The 21,498-nt window shown below is 41.6% G+C and overlaps 1 protein-coding gene across 4 annotated transcripts in view; it reads right to left on the bottom strand.

Moving 5' to 3' along the window:
• Nucleotides 1-21,498, bottom strand: part of ttll4 (tubulin tyrosine ligase-like family, member 4) — a 77,695-nt gene that overhangs the window by 55,370 nt on the left and 827 nt on the right. For 2 of the 4 annotated variants that reach the window (XM_078552651.1, XM_078552652.1), the window contains exons 2-3: nucleotides 5,011-6,557; nucleotides 499-563 (exon numbers count right to left, since the gene is read on the bottom strand). In XM_078552651.1, coding sequence (XP_078408777.1) covers nucleotides 499-563; nucleotides 5,011-6,470 — 1,525 coding nt within the window. In that variant the 5' untranslated portion in view covers nucleotides 6,471-6,557. Of the gene's footprint in view, nucleotides 1-498; nucleotides 564-5,010; nucleotides 6,558-21,498 lie in introns of those variants that run through there. The other 2 variants (XM_078552654.1, XM_078552653.1) reach the window with 2 other exon arrangements.

Below are 21,498 nucleotides of genomic sequence, written 5' to 3'. Positions count from 1 at the left end.
CTCTGGGTCTATACTCGATGGAGTTTAGAAGGATGAGGGGGGGATCTGATTAAAACTTACAGAATACTGAAAGGCCTGGATAGAGTGGACGTGGGGAAGATGTTTCCATTAGTAGGAGAGACTAGGACCCGAAGGCACAGCCTCAGAGTAAAGGGAAGACCTTTTAGAATAGAGATGAGGAGAAACTTCTTTAGCCAGAGAGTGGTGAATCTATGGAATTCATTGCCACAGAAGGCTGTGGAGGCCAGGTCATTGAGTGTATTTAAGACCGAGATAGATAGGTTCTTGATTGGTAGGGGGATCAAAGGTTATGGGGAGAAGGCGGGAGAATGGGGTTGAGAAACTTATCCGCCATGATTGAATGGCGGAGCAGACTCGATGGGCCGAATGGCCTAATTTCTGCTCCTATGTTTTATGATCTATGGTCCTTTCAGGATGGAGGAGGAACCCAAAGATAAAAAAAATACATTACTGAAGGACATGATGCACTGAATTTACCATCACACTCCTGGCTGCTGGTGTCCTCCAGTTCATCTGCAAACTCTTCCTCATCAGTGTCTGCCCTGTTAAAGAACAGAGCATGGTTTAGATAGCCTGCACCAGAGCACTGCAGTTTGAGTTTAAATACCAAAACTATTTATTTTAAAACCTACATCTTCTCCACCTATTTTCCAAAACAAACAAGGTAGGTCTCAGTAGTTGGCCAGTAGCAATTGCACAAATAGCAGTCTTGTTTCGGTTTGATATTTTTTAATACGGCAGGGACAGTAAAGGAGGAGAATATCTTATCGCATTTGGTTCTCACCTGAATAGCATAGCTGAGATAAGGAATTCATGTAGAAAAATGCAGGGTAAATGTGCATACTCACAATTTGGTAAGAGCGTACAAGAGGGCAGCTCATTTTCTCTCAAAGGGTCTGCTTTGGCAATGCAAACAAAATGCTTCAGGGGCAGGTGTATACTGCTTTAAGTGTGTGCTCCCTTCATATTGGGTCCTCAGCTTCAATTCAAACCAGATTAACAGAAGAAAGTTTGCTATGGGAAATAGATCTGTCGTGCTGGTACAATATGGCATTCGCCAGTTGATTTTCAGGTATATTTTTAGAACAATTCTAAGCGCTTGACTTGGTATCCAACAGCTTCAAATTGTCTCTATAAACTTTATTTTTCTCTTCCCTTTGAGAAATTAACTTGTGATGGATACCTTCCATCCTTTTACCCAAGTATGAGCCATTTCTCTTGACAGGCTGTTTGACTGCAGGGAAGGGAGAGGAGAAAGCATTGTAGTCAAGGCCGATTTTGGGCCCATAGCTTCTGAGCTTCAAGGCATTGTAATTGATGGGGGTCGGGAGCCCCAAATATGCACTGGGGAACCACCCCACTCCCCTGGAAGTCCCCAGTAAGGGTGGCACAGCAACTGCCTGGGAGATTCAAACATCTGTTGGGCAACGGCCCGCAATTGTAACCATTGAAAGTACGATATAAATCGCAAACTTCAGATGATTCCGACTGTCTTACCAGAATAGTCACCCAGGAAAAGTTAGTAAAATTAAAAGCACTTCTAACTCCTGGGTAACTATAGCACTGACCACAACGCCACCCGCTCTCTCTCCCGTCCACCACCAGCACCCCCCAAATCCTGATAAGACTCCGCATCCACCCACCCAATCATACCCCCCCCATCCCGATCCCCCACTGGACGCCCCCCCAACCACCTGATCCCCAGCACCCCCACCCCCCAATCCTACTAATTTACCTTATGAACTTATCTTCTCCCTGGTTTCTCAAAGTGGCTGGACCTTTAAACCTACCTGCTTTATGGCAGCTAGTACTGTAAGCTTGAAGTTCGGGTGAGAAAGGAGTGGCTGGATTTGAAGGTAAGAAACTAGGAGCAGAGTGGAAATCTGGCTCTGCTTGTCACTCCACGAGGTTCAGGACCATAGTCTCTTGCAGCAGACACTCAAGTGATCAGTTTGATGCACTGTGACTGGGAGTGGTAATCTTGGTTGATTTTCTCCCCTCTCTAAGTTGGGATACTGAGGTAATGCCCAGCTGAGATCAGCACAGATTGAGGACTGAATAGCAAACTGCCAGCCTGAACAACTCTGCTATTCACTAAACACGCTGAGCGACCTGGGGAGCCTCACAGTTGCTGTGAACCCTAAACTAGAAAAACAAACGGTTGCTGCCAGACCATTTAGCATTCTCTGTTTTTACTTCAGATTTCCAACATCTGCAAGCTTTTGCTTTGTTTTGTAGAGAAACAAACACTTTGTGTATACTCATGGGAAGAAATTACAAGTTTAATTTTAAAAAGAGTTTTTCACTTCAGAGGTCAGATTAATTTCTATGGCCAGAACAAAACAACAGGCACAGTCTCAGTGCACCTTTCCTCTATGTACTAATACAGGGAGGTTTGGAAGAAGGCTGGTGTATCACAACTAAGCTTGATCTTGCTTTCACATAGCAGACACACACTAGCAGGAGCCTGATGTGCCGAGTTCATCTCAGCAGGGGGTTAGTAGTGGATATGTTACCTCCAAGCTAGAGTGGGGTAAATTGGTCAGGCTTCTTGTTCTATATCACTACAGGAAGCACATTCGTGGATGGCGAGTGAGGAAAGGATCAAGCACATCTGTGATGTCCACTGTGCTCAGCAGGCCAGTTAAGGAACCAGAGGGCAGCCGGCATCTGTGGAACCAAAGTGCAAGCAACGACAGCCAACATCTTTGAACATTAGAGAGTAGTTAACGTAGAGCATGCCAACAGTTAACAGTTGAAAGAAGAATGCGGACATTTCTATCACTATTGTATCTTCAAGCAGACTAGTTGTTTATAATAAGCATGTTGCAGTAGAGAACAACTGATGCCTGGTGGTGATTCCAAGAAAGTAATGCCATCCAGAGGCTCAATAATATAAACAGCTACATTTTTGCTCTTGCAGTTTTGGCAAAAGATGTTTGTACTGATTTCACTATTTATATTCACCCTCAGATATTCATAAATTGACATGACAGTGTACAGAGGCAGTTTCCTTTTGATTGTTTTTCATCTGCAAGTGGGCACATGCTAGAAAACTCTCCACCCAATATCTATCATAGTATATTTATAAAAACTGATGAAATGTTCACATTACACCTTGATTACTTTCCCTTCCCATCCCCCCACATCCCATTCCCCTGCACCCAACCTCTCACTTATCAAAAATAAAAGCAAAATACTGCGGATGCTGGAAATCTGAAAAAAAAACAAAAATTGCTGGAAAAACTCAGCAGGTCTGACAGCATCTGTGGAGAGGAAGACAGAGTTAACGTTTCGAGTCCGTATGGCTCTTCAGAGCTAAAGAGGAATCAAAATGTGGTGAAATATAAGCTGTTTAAGGAGGGGTGAGACAGGTGGAGCTGGATAGAGGGCCAGTGATAGGTGGAAGCAAAGGAGAGATTGCCAAAGATGTCATAAACAAAAGGACAAAGGGGTGTTGACGGTGGTGATATTAGCTAAAGGATGTGCTAATGGTGACATGAAGGGTAGAAAGCAGGATGAGCAAGTGACAGATGGCCCTAGTGGGATGGGGGTGGGGGGGGCGAAATCGAAATAGGCTAAAAAGGTGGAGATAAAACAATGGATGGAAATAAATTTTTTTTTAAATAATAAATAGGTGGGAAAAGAATATATATATAAAATATATTAATTATTAAAAATAAAAGGGGGTGAGGACGGAGGAGAGAGTTCATGATCTGAAGTTGTTGAACTCAATGTTGAGTCCGGAAGGCTGCAAAGTGCCTAGTCGGAAGATGAGGTGCTGTTCCTCCAGTTTGTGTTGACTTCACTGGAACATTGCAGCAGGCCAAGGACGGACATGTGGGCATCAGAGCAGGGTGGTGTGTTGAAATGGCAAGCGACAGGAAGGTCAGGTCGTGCTTGTGGACAGACCTGAGGGAACAGTCCCTACGTAATGCCGACGGGGGTGAAGGGAAGATGTGGTTGGTTGTGGCATCATGCTGGAGTTGGTGGAAATGGTGGAGGATGATCCTTTGAATGCAGAGGCCGGTGGGGTGATAAGTGAGGACAAGGGGGACCCTATCATGGTTCTGGGAGGGAGAGGAAGGTGAGGTCGGATGCGCAGGAGATGGGCCAGATGGTTGAGGGCCCTGTCAACCACCGTGGGCGGAAAACCTCAGTTAAGGAAGAAGGAAGACATGACAGAAGAACTGTTTTGGAAAGTGGCATCATTGGAACAGATGCGACGGAGGCGAAGGAACTGAGAGAATGGGATGGAGTCCTTACAGGAAGCAGGGTGTGAGGAGTTGTAGTCGAGGTAGCTGTGGGAGTCAGTGGGCTTGTAATGAATATTGGTGAATAGTCTATCACCAAAAATTGAGACAGAGGTTAAGGAAGGGAATGGAAGTGTCACTTATCAACTTTGTTAGTGTACTGCACTCCAGGCTTTGGCCACACACCTAGGTTTCCTAGAGTTCTCCAGGAGAAAACAAACCAGTACACGTTCAACTAAATTTGAGAGAAGCACTAGGTTGTTACTATAGCCAAGTGGGCACAAAATAAACAAGCATTTTGAAAATTTACAGATCATGAGCAGCTAGATAAGATGAAAATACAAACTCAAATGGCACTTTCAAAAAGGACTGGAGCTTAATGCAAAGTTAAGTTGAAAATGTGCTGCAATGCCTACGTATGATATGCAAGAAACACATGGTAACGCTTACTTAAGTTAGAAAGTTGAGTTAAAGGAGAAGTGCACGATAATTAAAGCCAGCAGAAATACAGGCAATCATTCCAAAGTATGCCAGCATCGCTAGTGGCTTGAGAACTAAGCAACAAACATTAGGTTCAGCAACTCATTTCAGATAGTCTGTTCACCAAACCATCACTTCCCCAACCTCCCAACCACATTTTTATACGTTAATCCGTTCTTTGCAACAGCTTGACTTCATATTTGATGGGATACTGACAACACAAATACATGGTGGGAAATACTGAAAGAATACTTACTCCGAGTCTTGAGAGCCGGTCTCATTCTTGGGCTTTTCCAGTGCTTTTTCAATCTTATCTGCACACTTGAGCTGCATGGCAGCTATCTGGAGCGTGACTGAGCCAACATTTGTTTTAGGGACAGAAACAGAGATCAGTTTCTTGGTTTGGTCAGGCTCATGGTACAAGAGAGAGGGTCCCATAAAACTGACTGGGCTATTATTCTGGATGCGCACATTGGTGGATAAAATGCCAATAGGAGTTTTGTTAGTATGAGCGTTGACATTTTCTTTACTTGCACTGTTCTCTTTAGCTGCAGGCTCCAAATATGCATTGGTACAAATCCGCTCAGCTTTTAAGACTGCCTGGAAATTATTCTTCTCCTGAATGAGATTTGGCACAGCTCTTTTCAGCAATCCTGCAGCACTGCTAAAGGGACCATTCTGAAAATGGAAGCCTTGGGAAGGTAAAATTTCCGTTTCTTTTGAAAATGTTACACATCGCTCATACACATGATTCTTCAGAATGCGGTCTTCCGCTAATTTTTTTGTAGCTTCTGTAAACGTTAGTTCTGGATCGCCAACATTGTTCTTTGTTAGCTTGATAGCACTCTTCAAGTTACCATGGAAATGTTCATTCTGATGAAAAGGTCGCTCGATTTTAAGGTCTGTGCTAACATTAACAGCATTTCCAGAGATAGCCCTAGCACTGCTGCCATTGTATTTAGCTGCATTTTCTGAGTCTCCAAACTCATTGTTTCCATTTAAAGTTGCAGGCTTGACAGTCTTGTCCCATTTCTGGTGCATAGGCACTTTGGCACTGGTGGATCTCATGAACGCATTTGTGTTCAGCAAAGGCTTGCAATATAGTGAGGTCGGTTTACCTGCATGGCTCGGGCCTTTTCTGCCCAAGAGCAAAGGTTCATAACCTGCACTACGAGAACCACAGTGCTGAGAAACTGGGGTAATGGCACCGTTGGGTTTCATCAGGTTTTCACAAGAGATTGCTCTAGAGGGGAGAGAGGGGATAAAGTCATTAATGTACTCTGAATTTGATGTTGTAGCTTTACTTCCTAGTCTACTAAACCGTGAACCCAGGGACTCAAGTCTCTGGTAAGATCTATAGCCATGGCCATTTTGATTATGAATGGGTGTGTTTTCAAAAGGACTGATCAAAACATTTGAACGACAACCAGTGTGGGAACTCGACGTTATTGATTTGCCATTACCTCCAGGCAGAGAAGGATACGGGTGACAACCAACATGCTGAGACGTTCCTGAGCAAGAATTTTGTTTCCTTACAGGTACAATCACATTATAGCCATCCCATTCCCATAGTGGATGCTGGGAAACAGAATAAGCTGGCCTACCCTCCAGTGGTTGAACAGAATAGAAGGGTTTTGAACTAGAGTTCAGTGAAGTCTTGTGGCTGTTTTTGTATCTGGGGTCTGTAGAACAATCCTCAGTCTTGGGTGCAGCCATGAACTGCCATTTTATTCACAACACTGGCAAACTCAACAGAAGCTGCGCAATAGAAGGAAGAATAGGAAAAAAACATCTTCACTGAACCTGGAAAAAGAAAAAATACAATTATAATGAAAAATGAACAGCATAAAGATACAAGCAATCTCCACATAAAGACAACAGAATGCACAGAGCACCCTAAGCCAAGTACGACATTTAATGAGAAACCAATAAAGTCATAAGTGCTACAGATAGGACAGTCACAAATTTGCAAAGTTGTTAGATGGCATTCCATTCACATTCACAAGTGTTCAGCAAAGACTTCCATGCTGAATGTGCCCTACCACCTCCCACCCACAGCCAATTAGGTCGAGGCACTGAACAAATATTATGTGTCAGCCTTCACAGTAAAAGGCATGTTACATACCAAAAATCAAGCATAACCTAGGGACTAATAAGAGTGAGAAAATCAAGGTAATAGCATCAGAGAAAGAGTGCAGGAGAAACTCAAGGGACTAAAATCTGACAAATCCCCAGGATTGAACTGCTTACTTTGGGAATGGGTGTTTTTAAAAAATATTTTTGGGGAATATTGCGTTATTCTGTAAAGAAGGTTAGGTGTGAGATTTAATTAAGCTGGGCAAGAGATTGACAGCAGTCAGGTTGTCTGGGGTGGGGGGGTTAAAACATGAAAAGGATAAAAGTGTTAAGTTTGACGCACAAGTAAATAGGTTAGATCCAACATTTGCATTTTTAGGCAAGTTGAGAGTTTGTTTGAATATCAATGGGGATTCAGAGGTCATAAAGAACATGTTTGCATCTTGCAGGAGTTCCATAGGTAATTAGTAGTGGGGATATTATATTTTATTGACCCAAAAGCAAAGACAAGATAGAGGCATAAAAGATTTTCTATTTTCGGAGGATTTGAGTTTCAAAGAGGTGCGAGGACAATGGAACCGGAGATGAAAGCAAAAGGAGGTATTTTAGAGTTACTGTGGAGAGACAGGATTCTCACAGTTTAAAACAGCAAGAGGAGAGCCGGGATTCTCACGGTTTAAAACGGCAAGAGGAGAGCCGGGATTCTCACGGTTTAAAACGGCAAGAGGAGAGCTGGGATTCTCACGGTTTAAAGCAGCGAGAGGAGAGCCGGGATTCTCACGATTTAAAGCAGCGAGGGGAGAGCCGAATTTTCACAGTTTAAAACAGCGATTCAAACCAGTACTGAAGAAACAAAGTGACGTCGCAGGAGAGCAAACAGGTGACTGTATGGTGAGTATTTTAGCTTTTAGCTTTATTTTAGATTTAAATTAGCAGCTGACTAACTATAACTTGATGATTATTATTAAATTAGTAACTTAAGGATAGGGGGAAATTAAATAAAGGTTAAACAACAAAAAAGAGCAAGAATGGAGCAGCTGTATAAAGAGCGGAGAGGAGCAGAGCGACTATGTATAGAGTGGGAGCGGAGCCACTGTATAAAGAGCGGGAGTTTACCTGTAAGGCAGCGGATTGGCTTTATAAAGAGCAGAGCGGATAAACCAGGTAATTACAGGCCAGTGGGTGTAACAGTGGTAGGGAAACTATTGGAAAAATTTCTGAGGGACAGGATTGATGATCTCTTGGAGAGGCAGGGATAGTTAGCATAGCTTTGTCAGGGGGAGATCATGTCTAACAAATCTGACTGAGTTTTTCGAGGAGGTGATTAGTTGTGTAGATATGGGTAGTGCAGTTGATGTAGTGTACATGGGCTTCAGTAAGGCTTTTGGCAAGGTCCCCCATGGGAGAATGGTCAGGGTGGTAAGAGTCCATGGGATCCAGGGAAAATTGGATCCAAATTGGCTTAGTGTCAGGAGGCAGAGGGTGATAGTCGAATGTTGTTTTTGCGATTGGAAGCCTGTGACGAGTGGTGTACCGCAGGGATCGATGTTGGGACCCTTGCTGTTTGTAGTGTACATTAATGATTTAGACGTGAATATAGCAGGTATGATCAGTAAGTTCGTAGATGACACGAAAATTGGTGGTGTCATAAATACTAAGGAGGAAAGCCTTAGATTACAGGATGATATAGATGGGTTGGTAAAATGGGCAGAGCAGTGGCAAATGGAATTTAATCCAGAAAAGTGTGGGGTGATGCATTTTAGGAGGACTAACATGGCAAGGGAATACACAATGAATGGTAGGACCCTAGGAAGTAGAGAATCAGAGGGACCTTGGTGTACATGTCCATAGATCCCTGAAGGCAGCAGCATAGGTAGCTAAGGTGGTTAAGGAGGCATATAGGATACTTGCCTTTATTAGCCGAGGTATAGAATGTAAGAGCAGGGAGGTTATGTTGGAGCTGTATAAAACACTAGTTAGGCCACAGGTGGAGTACCTTGTGCAGTTCTAGTCGCCACACTATAGGAAGGTTGTGATTGCACTGGAGAGGGTGCAGGGGAGATTCACCAGGATGTTGCCTGGGCTGGAGCATTTCAGCTATGAAGAAAGGCTGGATATGCTAGGGTTGCTTTCCCTAGAGCAGAAAGGGCTGAGGGGGGACTTAATAGAGATATACAAAATTATGAGGGGCACAGAGAAGGTAGATAGGAAAAAACTTTTCCCCTTAGCAGAGGTGTCAATAACCAGGGGGCATGGATTTAAAGTAAAGGGCAGTAGGTTTAGAGGGGACTTGAAGGAAGATTTTTTTTAACCAGAGGGTGGTTGGAATCTAGAACACACTGCGTGAAGGGGTGGTAGAGGTAGGAACCCTCACAACATTCAAGAAGTATTTAGATGAGCATTTGAAATGCCATAGCATACAGGGCTACAGGCCACGTGCTGGAAAATGGGATTAGAATAGATAGGTGCTTGCTGCTTCTCGAACTTTGCTGCACAGGTACCTTCCCCAGAGACTCGGCATTCAAACACACGGAGGGAGTGAAATTACAGTACTCACCCACTTGTTATGAATTAAACACATTATAAAACATTGGGGCTTAAAAATTAACTTGCATTTGAATGGACAACAGTGTGCTAAATCTTAATTACTGCCAAACCACCTCTCTAGTACTGAAAATATACTTTTACAAATGTTAATGTCGGATTCCTTCAGGTTTTAATTATTGTTGGAGATATTTTAAAATTAAAAAATAATTTTACTTTATCTTTGACTCTTATTCCCCTCTCTCAATCCCATCTTCCTTTCCCCATTTTGCTTTAATTAAATATTTTAACTTACACCATCTGGTTTAGACTATGCATGTCTTAAGAAGGATTCTTCAAACCAATTGGTTAAGGGCACACACTGTCGCTTGCTCTGTTTACAGAGATCCAATATTCTCTGTATGGGAAGCTTGCACTGAAATGGCTCTCTATCATAATTTGTCACAGAAAAGCCCACTAAAAGTATATGGGTTGTTGTAAGTGCCGTTCATTTGTCACTACCTGCAAAATTCAGGCCATAGTTTCACATATCTTTTTCACAGCTGCTGAATCAATAAAAGCCTTGATATATATCAACTTCACATGTAGTCTTGCTAATTTCAGCTTTCTTCTGTGCACAACTAGAATTGCCCATGTATCCAAATGCAGCTGAGGGACTACTGCAATCCTCCCATTGCAGGAATTATTCAATAATTATTTATTTTTCATAAGTGCTAGTACTTTTATCGTTGGCAAAATGCTATTTAAAGAAATGGCTAGCACAACCAAAAGGTTTTCCAAAATAAGTGACCATCATTGGAACTGAACTGATATTTGACACAAATTATTCCTTCAGAACCCTTAGGTAATTACATTTACCCTCATGCTCCCTTCCCCAAACCAAATAAAACAATTTGGAGGATTAAACAGGACACTGAAAACTCTTACAATTCCTGATATTAGTTTCATACAGACAAAATTTCATTCACATATATGCAACATACACACATGCGCACACAGAAAATCTCAAAAAAAAAATAAAGAATGTCACATTAATCAAAATAGATAGCAAGTAAAATTGAGCCTATTTATGCTTAATCACTCAGTAGTGCTTGGAAACAGAATGGCATTGATAGTTAAACTGAATACCAGGAAATCAAAACTAACTATATAGCCGTGATAGCTTCTGAAGCCAATTAAACTGAAAGGATTTATATTTTCATATGACTACAAATACAAGGTGCATTTATGACAGAAAACAAGAGAGCATACAAGCCAGCTAGAGTAAAACTTAAGCATGTCACTTAATTGTAGTTCAGGCAGATGAAGTTAAGCCAACTAGCTCAGATACAGTCACTAGTGCATAAGGCGAATTCAGTGAGAGTCGTGAATTCAAGTGCAACTGAAAACCCCACCATCAAAGCCGGCTCATCAGCTTGACTTTGGCAAACAATGACACCAAAGGAAATAAACAGATAAATTTAACCACATCATCTATAAACACAAAGTTGTATAAACTCTGGAAACACTGATGACCACCAAATAGACTCTAATATAGCCAATTGGCTATCCAACGCTGTTAACGTCAGTTTTTCAAGAAATATAATCCTATAGTTGAAATCAGAGAGATTCATCTAACAGTGATCCAGGCAATGCTGAATTATACTGAGCTGCCTTCGTAGGCACTATTGTTTCCTCTTGTTAAGTAACTCAATCGTTAGTTTTCAAATTGCTAGGTGACCCTTTCTACTACGATGTATCTCTCCTATTACTCATACAGTCAATGTTTAATTTTAAGTAGTGATAATTGTAGTTTTGAAATAGATACATATTAGTTCATGCTCTGTTGTCTGACTTCTTTGGTGATTTGACAAGAAAAGGTAATTCACTCACCATCATTACCCCAAGTGTTACCATTGACCAGAAACTTAACTGGCCCAGCCATATAAATACTGTGGTTACAAGAGCAAACCAGAGGCTAGGAATTCTGTAGTGAGTAACTCATCTCCTAACTCCCCAAACACTGTCCACCATCTACAAGACACAAGTCAGGAGTTTGATGGATGAGTGATTGCATATCCAACACCACTCAAGAAGCTTGACACCATCTAGGATAAAGTAGCCAGTTTGATTGGCACCCCATCCACCACATTAAACATTCACTCCCTCCACCACCAACACACAATGGCAGCAGTGCATAGCATCTACAAGATGCACTGCAGCAATTCGCCAAAGCTCATTCGACAGCACGTCCCAGACCCGCAAGCTCTAGAAGGACAAGAGCAGCAGATGCTTGGGAACATCACCAAAGGAGTTCCCTCCCTAACACCTACACCACATGGACTGCAGCAGTTCAAGGCGATGGTGCCACCACCTTCTTAAGAGGAATTATGGATAGGCAATAAATGCTGGCCTTGAGTTCACATCTCAAGAACAAATGCAAAAACAAGTATCCTAATTGATGGACGGTAAGACAAACGCAATCAAAACTGGGTGAAACAAGTCAGTTCAGTAAGCCAAACCAGGACGTAATTCACTCCTAAACACATGATGAGAGGTGAAGCCGAGATGGCACCTTAGCAAGGAGTTACGTTGACGATTTGTCTGGTCCCTTTATATTTGACACCAAAATCCAGGATTCAAGACTATTTGAGGATGAGGTGAATGGACAAACAAACTCGATTCTAAATTGTCATTCAAAACACTCACCACTCATTCCCTCATTTGTGGACATGTGTGCATGTGTAAATGCACAGAAATTGAGAGAATGCATAATTTATGGGGATGCCATTCAACATGAAACATCACTGAGGTCAGATGTTGGACGAAGCTTCCCTACTCTGCTCCAGCTACTGTGCTGTTTTTTTTTCCAAATCACACCAACTGTCCTGTGGCCTTTCTTGGTCACTATCTACTTGCAGTATTATGTTATGGGCTCTCTGCCAAATTTCAACAAACTCATTCCAAAGGGCATTTACCTGATATGAGGACTCATGATTCAAGAGTTAAAATCTGCATACTAACCTATGTATCACCCTATCGCCCTTTAATAGCTCATCATATTTGCATAGAAACAGTTAACAATTCATTTCTGTGACATCAGCATCATCTTAATGGAGCCTTCCAAATGACCATATGACATTCTAAGCTGCAGACCTTCACGGTAATTCTTAACATTTATTGGCAGAGCTATGATCAGATACCAGATATTTTTTAGGTTTTGAACCAATATTAGAACAGTACTGTGGCTGGCCACAAATTTTCTGCATGCATGTAACAGTTCTTAGCCCACTCATCTGCTGCCCTCGTCCTTCTCAGTTGGAGGGGTTGTGGATTGGAAGGCACTGTCGAAGGAGGAAACTCGCCAAGCCTCCTCCGACAGCAACTTCCACCACTGTTTCTAAGGATAAGGGCAGCAGACGCATGGGAACACCGCAACCTTCAAGTTCCCCTCCAAGCCCCACACCTCCTGAGACTTAGGACTATATTACCATTCCTTCACTGTAGCTGGGTCAACATCCTGGAACTAGCTCCCTAACAGCCTACAGTGTAACAGTGTACCTAGACCAGATGGACTTCAGCAGTTCAAACTCTTTCGAGTTATCAACAGTCACAGATTGCAACTCTTTCGAGTACAATCACAGTTCTTGGTTTTCCGGGAGTGGGACATGAACCCACAACTCTCTGATTCAAAGGCGAGGGTGCTATGAACTGAGCCACAGCTGACACCGGCTCACCACCACCTTCTCAAGGGCAATTAGGGATGAGCAACAAAATGCTGGCCTTGCAAGCAACATGCACATCCCAAGAAAGAATTAAAATTTGCAGTGTCAGAATTTGATTGAATTAGTAAAATACTATTCTTATTACGTGATTTTTAAATCAGTGCTTCGAGAGCATAATTCTGCAATTCCATCCATTTTCCATGCATTTCAGCTTACAATGATCTCAAACAACAGTTCAACTCAAAAACACTACTACTTAGGATTGGAAAATACAAGACCAGGAATTCTGTGTTTTTTCTTTAAAAACCTTGTAATGCTGAACAAGCAGAAACTAAATTGTTGACATAAAAACGGAGTAGCTGCTGAAATCAGTGTTTTTGTAGGCATTGGCTGCATAAAAGGGACCAATAATTACTACTTACTTCAGCTGAAAATGTACCAGAGCTTTGTGTTAATAATACAACTGTTCAGGTCATTAAGCCAGTAGGACAGTTCCAGAGGCATGATTTTCCCCCTTATGCCGTCAACAGCCATTACTCACTCACTCACAAAGGCACTATAAATCCTTCTGCTGTGTAATTAAACTTACAATGCTTTCAGCCCTGTGTGCCTGACAGAACAGGTCAAGTTGTGCTGACAAAACACTTGTACCTTTAAGCTCTGCAATCATGCAATGGAGTCCAACACAAGGGTCATTTTAGCACTTGCATTTATTGACAAGGCATCAGCAGCAAGTGGCTTAATAAGTCACTATTTTGGAAACTCTTTCGAGTTACCAACAGTCACAGATTGCAACTTCTTTCGAGTACAATCACAGTTCTTGGTTTTCCAGGAGTGGGACATGAACCCACAACCCTCTGATTCAAAGGCGAGGGTGCTATGGACTGAGCCACAGCTGACACCTAGGTACACCTGATTGAAGTGATTGACAAATACTCTATTGTTTAAGTAATTATGACTTAAGTAAGGTACAATAATAAATTTATGGGCAATTACTACAATGGGTGGGGTCAGAAGACAGCTCAATAGTTTAATGTTGCAGATAGTCTAAAGGAAAACTCAGAACCTAACAAGGTACAAGGCCAGCTTTCTTTTGTTGTTCAGATAGAGCAGCACATCTGAGTTGTAGCATTAGGTATTATGATCGCCATAGAGACTGATAACTTTAAAGCGAAATTTGAAATTCCAGTTAACAGCCGAAAGAACACATCAAGATTTCCAGTTTTAAAAATTTCACTATCAAATGGATAAAAACACTTCTGACTAAACACTATTCTCTTTTATAGGCAGGTTATACTTTAGAAATAAACAGTTCCTTGTTACTTATCGCACTCTCCATGGGAATTACAGTTATTGCAAACAGTTCACAGGTTCTCCCAGCTTCCAATGGATTGCTTCCTTTTTACTTTTCCATCCAGGTAACCTCTAATCCCAGAACTCTCTCTCACTGTGAAGATTACACTGCAGATTTCTTCCTCTAGCTCCAAGATAGACAAATCTTCAAGCCTCCTGTAACCCCTCACAAACTCAGTCTTCAATCTGTGCACGAGCTCCTACCTGTGGTCTGTGTAGTGAATAATAGTCAGCATTTTCTCTTCTTGAGGTACATGCCTGGCTGCTTCTATCTTTTGTGCTCTCTCAGATGGCTGCAGAGCACACAAGACAACACTGCAACAGTTGCCTGTCGATGATATTCCTGGGATTATAGGGAAGCCTGCATCCTGATCTCAAAATGATTTCTTCTATCCTCTCCTCCTTGGCAACTGGAAACATGCTGGCTTTGTATCCAACTAGAAATATAAATTACCTTTGATTCCAACTTCCTTTCATCTCAGAAGTAAATAGTTTACGACACAACTATTGATAACTTGATACCAATAACATCTTTCTGGGACTCTGGGAGACTCAGGGTCTACTCATTGTAGATTTTAAAAACTGCTGTCATTGTCTCCAAATGTAAATACCTTGCATCTCCTGATCAGCAAAACAATCTAAGTATTTTTGATTCTAACAACCAAACCACCCAGGTTTACTGTCAGGCAGACTCCAGCACAGGTCACATGACCTCTTTCATCTATCCTACATTAAAGCTAGTCTCAAAATACAGTAATCTTATAAACCAAAAGAAACAATCTTATAAGCCTCAATTGTAACAGTAATTTTGTAAATCTCAGCTTAACAGTAACACACAGCAACACTGTCATTCAGCCCCTTCAGTTTCCCCTAATTAACTCAAGCTAATTAACTAATCAACTTTTAGATGGAAAACATCACACATGAAGAAACATAGATTGAAGCAATTTACTTAAAATAGAAATGTTTTCAAAAGCATCAGATCTAAAGTAATTTATGCCCACAGCAAATTTAACATAGCAAATACCACAGGACAGGATACTTTCCAAAGAAAGGTGGCGAGGAGAACAACGAGCAGAAAAATTAGGTGAAATAACTGAATGCATCACTTCTTTTGCGAGGATTAAAAAGATGGAGAACAGATACTGCAATGCAGAAGGTAAAAAGTTCTACAGTGCAGAAACAAGACTGCTAAAAGTTGATTTTAGGTTGGGGATGGGCTGTGAACACAATATGGCAGAACCAGACAGGCAGAGAGGGTGACACAACTTGGGCAATAGGCAAATGAAGCAGTGCAGCACAGGACACAAGCAAGGGAATTGTGGATGCAAGGCAATGCTTTGGAGGTCTGAGTTGAGGACAGAAGGGAAGTTGAGTTTGGAGGTGATGGGAGCATGAATGCGGGTTTCAGCAGAAGTAACAGTTAGGCAAGGGCAGAGTTGGGCAGTGTTATATAGGTGAAAACACATGGCTGAAGGCTCAAATTAAACAGAGATTCTGTGGTTGAATAAAAAAAGGGAGACAAAGGAAAGAGCACAAGAGTATAGTCATTTTGGTGGGAGTCAAATGTAATAGCTTTCCAGTGCGTGGCACTTGCTATGGATCATGAGTTGGAATCCTGACTGTTTTTCCCTCTGTAGCCCAGAGGTGCTGAGGCCAAATAAGCACTGCTACCGCCAGGCTGGCTGAGATCAGATACGTTGGAAGGAAGCACTTGGCTCTTGAAGTAAAATAGATTCTTGCATTGACAATATTGTTGAATGTTGAATAGCACATTTGTTCATTCACACGAAGACTATAAAGATTAATAGCAGTTCCAATTACAGTTGCCCTGACCAAGCTATTTCCCTCTAGTATAATCCTAGTCAATCAATGTAGGTGCTCTTTAAAAATCAGCCTCAGAGCAACAGCATACTCTATGTGAATAAGCCATTTGTTGAAATCCAGTATTTAAAATCCTGAATCTACAAATCACTTAAATTTACTGACCAACAGCTAATGCAAAGCAAAGGGCATGCCCTCAAATACAGGAATCTTACTCCTTTGCCACCAGGTCAGCATTTGTTTTAAATACATGGAACATGTCACATCAAGACTCACCACAAAAAGGACTACCCTTCATCCCCTAAAAAAAAACACGTATCAATCCAACCAGATGGCACACTGTACTTGCTCACATCTCTCCTGTGAATGCAAGATGAATATTCTTCCTGTCCCCTCTACCCATTTCAGATGCTGCTGGTCAAGTTACCGTTGACAATTCCATGAGCTGGACTCCCCATCTCCAAGTTCCTTGAGCCAGGAACAAGCTGGGAATATGCTTCAATAGCTTTCAATGACTATAAAACCAAAAATTAAAACAGGGACTCGGCTTCACAAGTTTCAGCCAATGCCCAAATCCAAGTCTTCTGGCACAGTCCTTCATTCCCTCTCCTCCTCTCCTTGGCAAGAGGTATGGAGTCAAATCCTAAACATCACCACCTGCAGAAAAATACACCAAATCCAACTCAAGAATATATCATCCATACCGTGTTTATACAAGACTCACAAATTTAATCTCTCCATACGATTCCTCAAGAGTCCGAGAACAGCACCCACAACACATTTTGGTTGGGGTCCCGAATCCAGCCATTCTAGAGTGTTCTATTAGAATACTAAAGTCACGACTGGTTATAACAATGGATCAACTTCAGTGCTGGTTCAGTCAACTAGGAATGAAGTCCCCTTGTCACCTCATCCCACCATTACAATAAGCAGGTTAGTAAAAATCTCACTACCAGCTCTGAAATGATCCCTTTTCTCTTTAGCACATATAGCCCCGCTGCCCCACATGGCTGGAACACATATGGGGCATTTAGAAGTCAGTTATTCTACCCAGAAGTGAAGAAATTCTAAATAGTCTGGAGCCCATCCTTAGAGACTCTCAGTATAAACTGCTCTCCCATTAAAGCAACCCATCCTCTGACAATGAAGAGTAACATGACCACTGGTAATGTTCTGAAGAGTCATATTGGACTAGAAATGTTAACTTAGTTTCTCTCTCGACAGATGTTGCTAGACCTGCTGAGCATTTCCATCACTTTTTTATTTCAGATTTCCAGCATCTGCAGTATTTTATTTTTATTATACAACTAATATATCTCCCTCATCCAAATTAACTCTCAAAAATAAGATTTTAAAAAACTGCTTCAACTCCAAACCCAGAGGTTTACAGCACAAAAGTGACCATTTAGTTCATCATGTCTGTTCCAGCTCTTTGCTACAGCAATCAAAAACCAAACGCACTATCTTACTCACTTGCTTTACCCAAGTGTCCACTATTATTCTTGCTATTGGTCTTTATGGTTTTATCTACCTACACTCATCATTCGAGAGAATTATGCATTTGAGCTCCCACTTCTCTGTCCATGCCCTGTACATTGTTCCCAGTGCAAATAGTTAAGCCGGGAGGCCTGGGCATTGCAATGCACTGCTCTTGCAAGTAAATATATATGTATATCTCACAAAGTTATTGTTCACCTACATTCACACACATTATGAAGCCATTGTACAATTAATGACATGAATATGTAATACATTAATATGCATTTTGAGGCAAGTCACTTGCATATATCTTTTTATAAGCTGTTATACAATGTACACAAGAACACAAGAGATAGGAGGAGGAGCTAATAAAACCAAATCAACTGCTATCAGAAAAGTCAGAAGACTGCAGCTTCAAGCCTCACTCCAGGATTTGCGCACATAATCTATTCTACAGTAAAAAGGGGAGTGCAACATCGTGAAAGTTGCCATTTTCAGGTAAGGCATTAAATTGAGGTCTGGTGCATTAGTTTAGATGTGGATGAAGATCTCATGGCACAATTTGAACAGAGAATTTTTCTGCATCCTATCAGCTACTAAAAGTAGATTAATTTCCAGTCCTTTCATTTGCTGATTCCTAGATCCCGGTTTGCACAAATTAGCTGCTGCATTTATATATATCATTAAAGCTACAATTCAAACGTAATTCTTTAGATACAAGGTGCTTTGGGATCATGCTGATATGTCACTAAATAAATGCAAGTTTGTTTTTCTCTAGTTACAATTCACAATAAAACCCCCCCTTTTCTCTCACCAACCCCAGCATTTATAAACAGAAGAGTAACTTTCGGCCAGAAGTGCCTCAGAACAGTAATTATAAGCTACAATTTATTCAGCCAGCTTTGCTTGTGGAGACTGCTGTCATGAATGGAACCTATTACACAGCACAAAAATGTGGTCTGCGGAAATGGTTTACAGGCTCCCACCCTAATCTGCGAAGACATTGCCTTCCTTGATTCCTATGCACAATGCTGAACTCAAGAGTAACCAGTGAGATCTCTCATGTAATTAATGGATGCGACTATTGGGAGTAACTAATTTTGCCATGTCTTCCAGAGCATTTAGCATATTACATTTTACATGGCTATGAAGCTCGCTCTTGCCTTATATTCAGGAGCATTTTGTTGACTAAGATCATGTAAAATGCCAGCACTCAAATTTAATACTCTCATAGCCTGCCACCTAAGGACCAGTTTCCTGGAGCTATCAGTAATTTGAGAAGTTTAAACTGATAAAATTAACTGTTCTATTAACATGATCCCTATGATATAAGAATATTCTTAAGCGACGTGGCATATTACATGTAACATTTTCCAGTGAGATCTAATTTGTGCTGGCAGTTTTCTGAACTGAAACACATTGATTATAGGTCACGAATGTATCAGTGATTTAAAAAAAAATTGGGCCAAGCATGAATGCAGAACATTTTGAGACACATGCATAAAGTTTCCTGTCGAGTCCCTTTGGAAGTAATCCCGACATCTTATGTTAGCCATAGAACCATAGAAAAGTTATGGTGCAGAAAGAGGCTATTCAGACCATCATGTCTGTGCCAATCAGAAAAAGATGATCTAATCAGTCAAATAGCTTAACCATACAGACCAGTGGCCGCAGGTTTGAATCCTAGTCTGTGCAGAGTTATGTGATCTAAACTTGACAACGTGGACATTACATATGGCCCTTAAGAACTTCAAAATGATTTTTCATTCATTAATCCAGAAGTGTTTGTGTGGACTTCTCAAGATGCATGCAGGGCCACTTGTCTTCAATGCCTGCCTCTTTCAACTAGACTGACACTGCTCACACACAGATAACAGACCCTTGGCCAAGAGATCAGAGAGCACACCCCAGCAAGGAGTCGATACTTTCAACACAGGTGGTGTTAACATTGCAGCATTAACGGGGTTCTTTTAAAAAGATTGAACCTCAGAATTCTTAAGAGCTATTTTCCAAACCCAAATTAAGAGATTAAATTTGATAACCGCAGAGACAAACGTAAATGGTAGTGTGCAAAAAGATAATGAAAAAAAGTTGATTGCTATGGTTTATTTGCATGTCCTGGCCCATATTTGTGAGCTCACAAATAAATCTGGCAAATGTATGTTTTCCTAAGCTCCATGAAAAAGTCAACAGCTGCTACTGATAACTGAAAATAAGAAAGGGAGAGAGATACTGAATTCAGTTGTTACACTACATGGTTCAAATTTACAGACAATTAGGATGGAGTTGGGAGACAAGTGCATCTCAAGAGGTAGCCAGGCACCTATAAAATGGAGTTATGGTATTAAGCGCAATCAGGGGCAGAAGAAATCTTATATAGAAGCACAAACATATCACACAATGGGAAAAGGGTGGGACTGTCAGCAGACATGTCAAAATATCTAGAGTTGAAACGGATCTAGATTCTCAAAAGATATGCTCACTATTTGTCAAGCAGAAATTCAATACACCAAATAGGATTCGCAACCAGAAAATTGAACAGGATGCAAAGTGGAGCAATCCATGCACAAATTATAGTCTGTACCAGTCAGGCCACACCTTGAGACCTTGAGTACTTTGTCCAATTCTGGCCTGACAATAGGGAGACATCCAAAACTTGGAGGCCTTGCAAATAGACCACAAGACTGACAGCCAGCACCAAAGGATGTGTAAAGGGTGGAGAAATCACAGCCTTTCGACCTTGAAATTAGGCACCAGAGACAACACCCTGGAGGTAATCTAGATAAGCATTACAAATAGGTTCTTCCAGAAAACTACTGAAAATTAAACGACAGCAGAAAGGTTCAAATTAGTGAAAGGCAAATGGAAGTCTGATAACGTTCTTTTGTCTGGTGGTCAATGTGAAAACAGAAAGGACATATTGTTTGGGGGGGTGGGACGGTGGAATTAGAAAATTTTTTTAAGTACCGTGATGAAACACAGAAGGTGGCAGCGCATGTTATTTCTGAATTCTGAACTAGATAGTTAAACGGCCTTCTTCTGTACCCATCTTGTGATTTGTCTGCTCAGAAATAAGCCTCCCTACCTTGCCCAAACTATCACTCCACAAAAAAATTATATAAATATTAAATTTTCATTTGGATTTTTTTTTTAAAAAGTATCAAAGGAAAACTGGTAAGAGTAGCACAGCAACCAGAAAATGGCCTTTAAACTACAATGAATGATCTGAAACCTCAACTGTGGTTCTAAACACATAATTCGACTCCTCAAGCCTCCACCGTCATTCCACAAGATCATTGATTACTGTACCTGAACTCCACATTCCCGTATTATCCCCTTAACTTCTGGCTCCTTAAGTTATATTAGCCTGACAAGCAACATTCAAACCGACTTCCTTAACCTTGCAGTTCTTATGGTTGGATGTTCTTTCATGGAGTTAGTTTTGCCAGACACTCAAATCTTGACTGAATTTTTTGAGAAGATAACAAGGAGGGTTGAAGACCCTCCCCTTCCTCACCCCACCCCTCGCCCGACCCCTTCCCCTCCCTTCTTCCCCCCGCCCCACAAACCCGCCCCTCCCCCGCAACTCCGATCTTCCATTCTCTGCTCCTCTTGCCCCACTCCTCACCCCGCAATCCACGCCCTCCTCCCTCACCTTACCCACTGCCCCCACCCTGCCATCACCCCCTGTCCTGCCCCCTCACACCCAACCGCTCGCCCCAACCCCTTGCCCAACCCCTCCCCCCACCACCCTCCACTCACCC

This window comes from Cetorhinus maximus, chromosome 11 (assembly GCF_964194155.1).
Source record: "Cetorhinus maximus chromosome 11, sCetMax3.hap1.1, whole genome shotgun sequence".
In the NCBI taxonomy this organism is placed as follows: Eukaryota; Metazoa; Chordata; class Chondrichthyes; order Lamniformes; family Cetorhinidae; genus Cetorhinus; species Cetorhinus maximus.
This window is presented reverse-complemented; position numbering and strand designations above follow the sequence as displayed.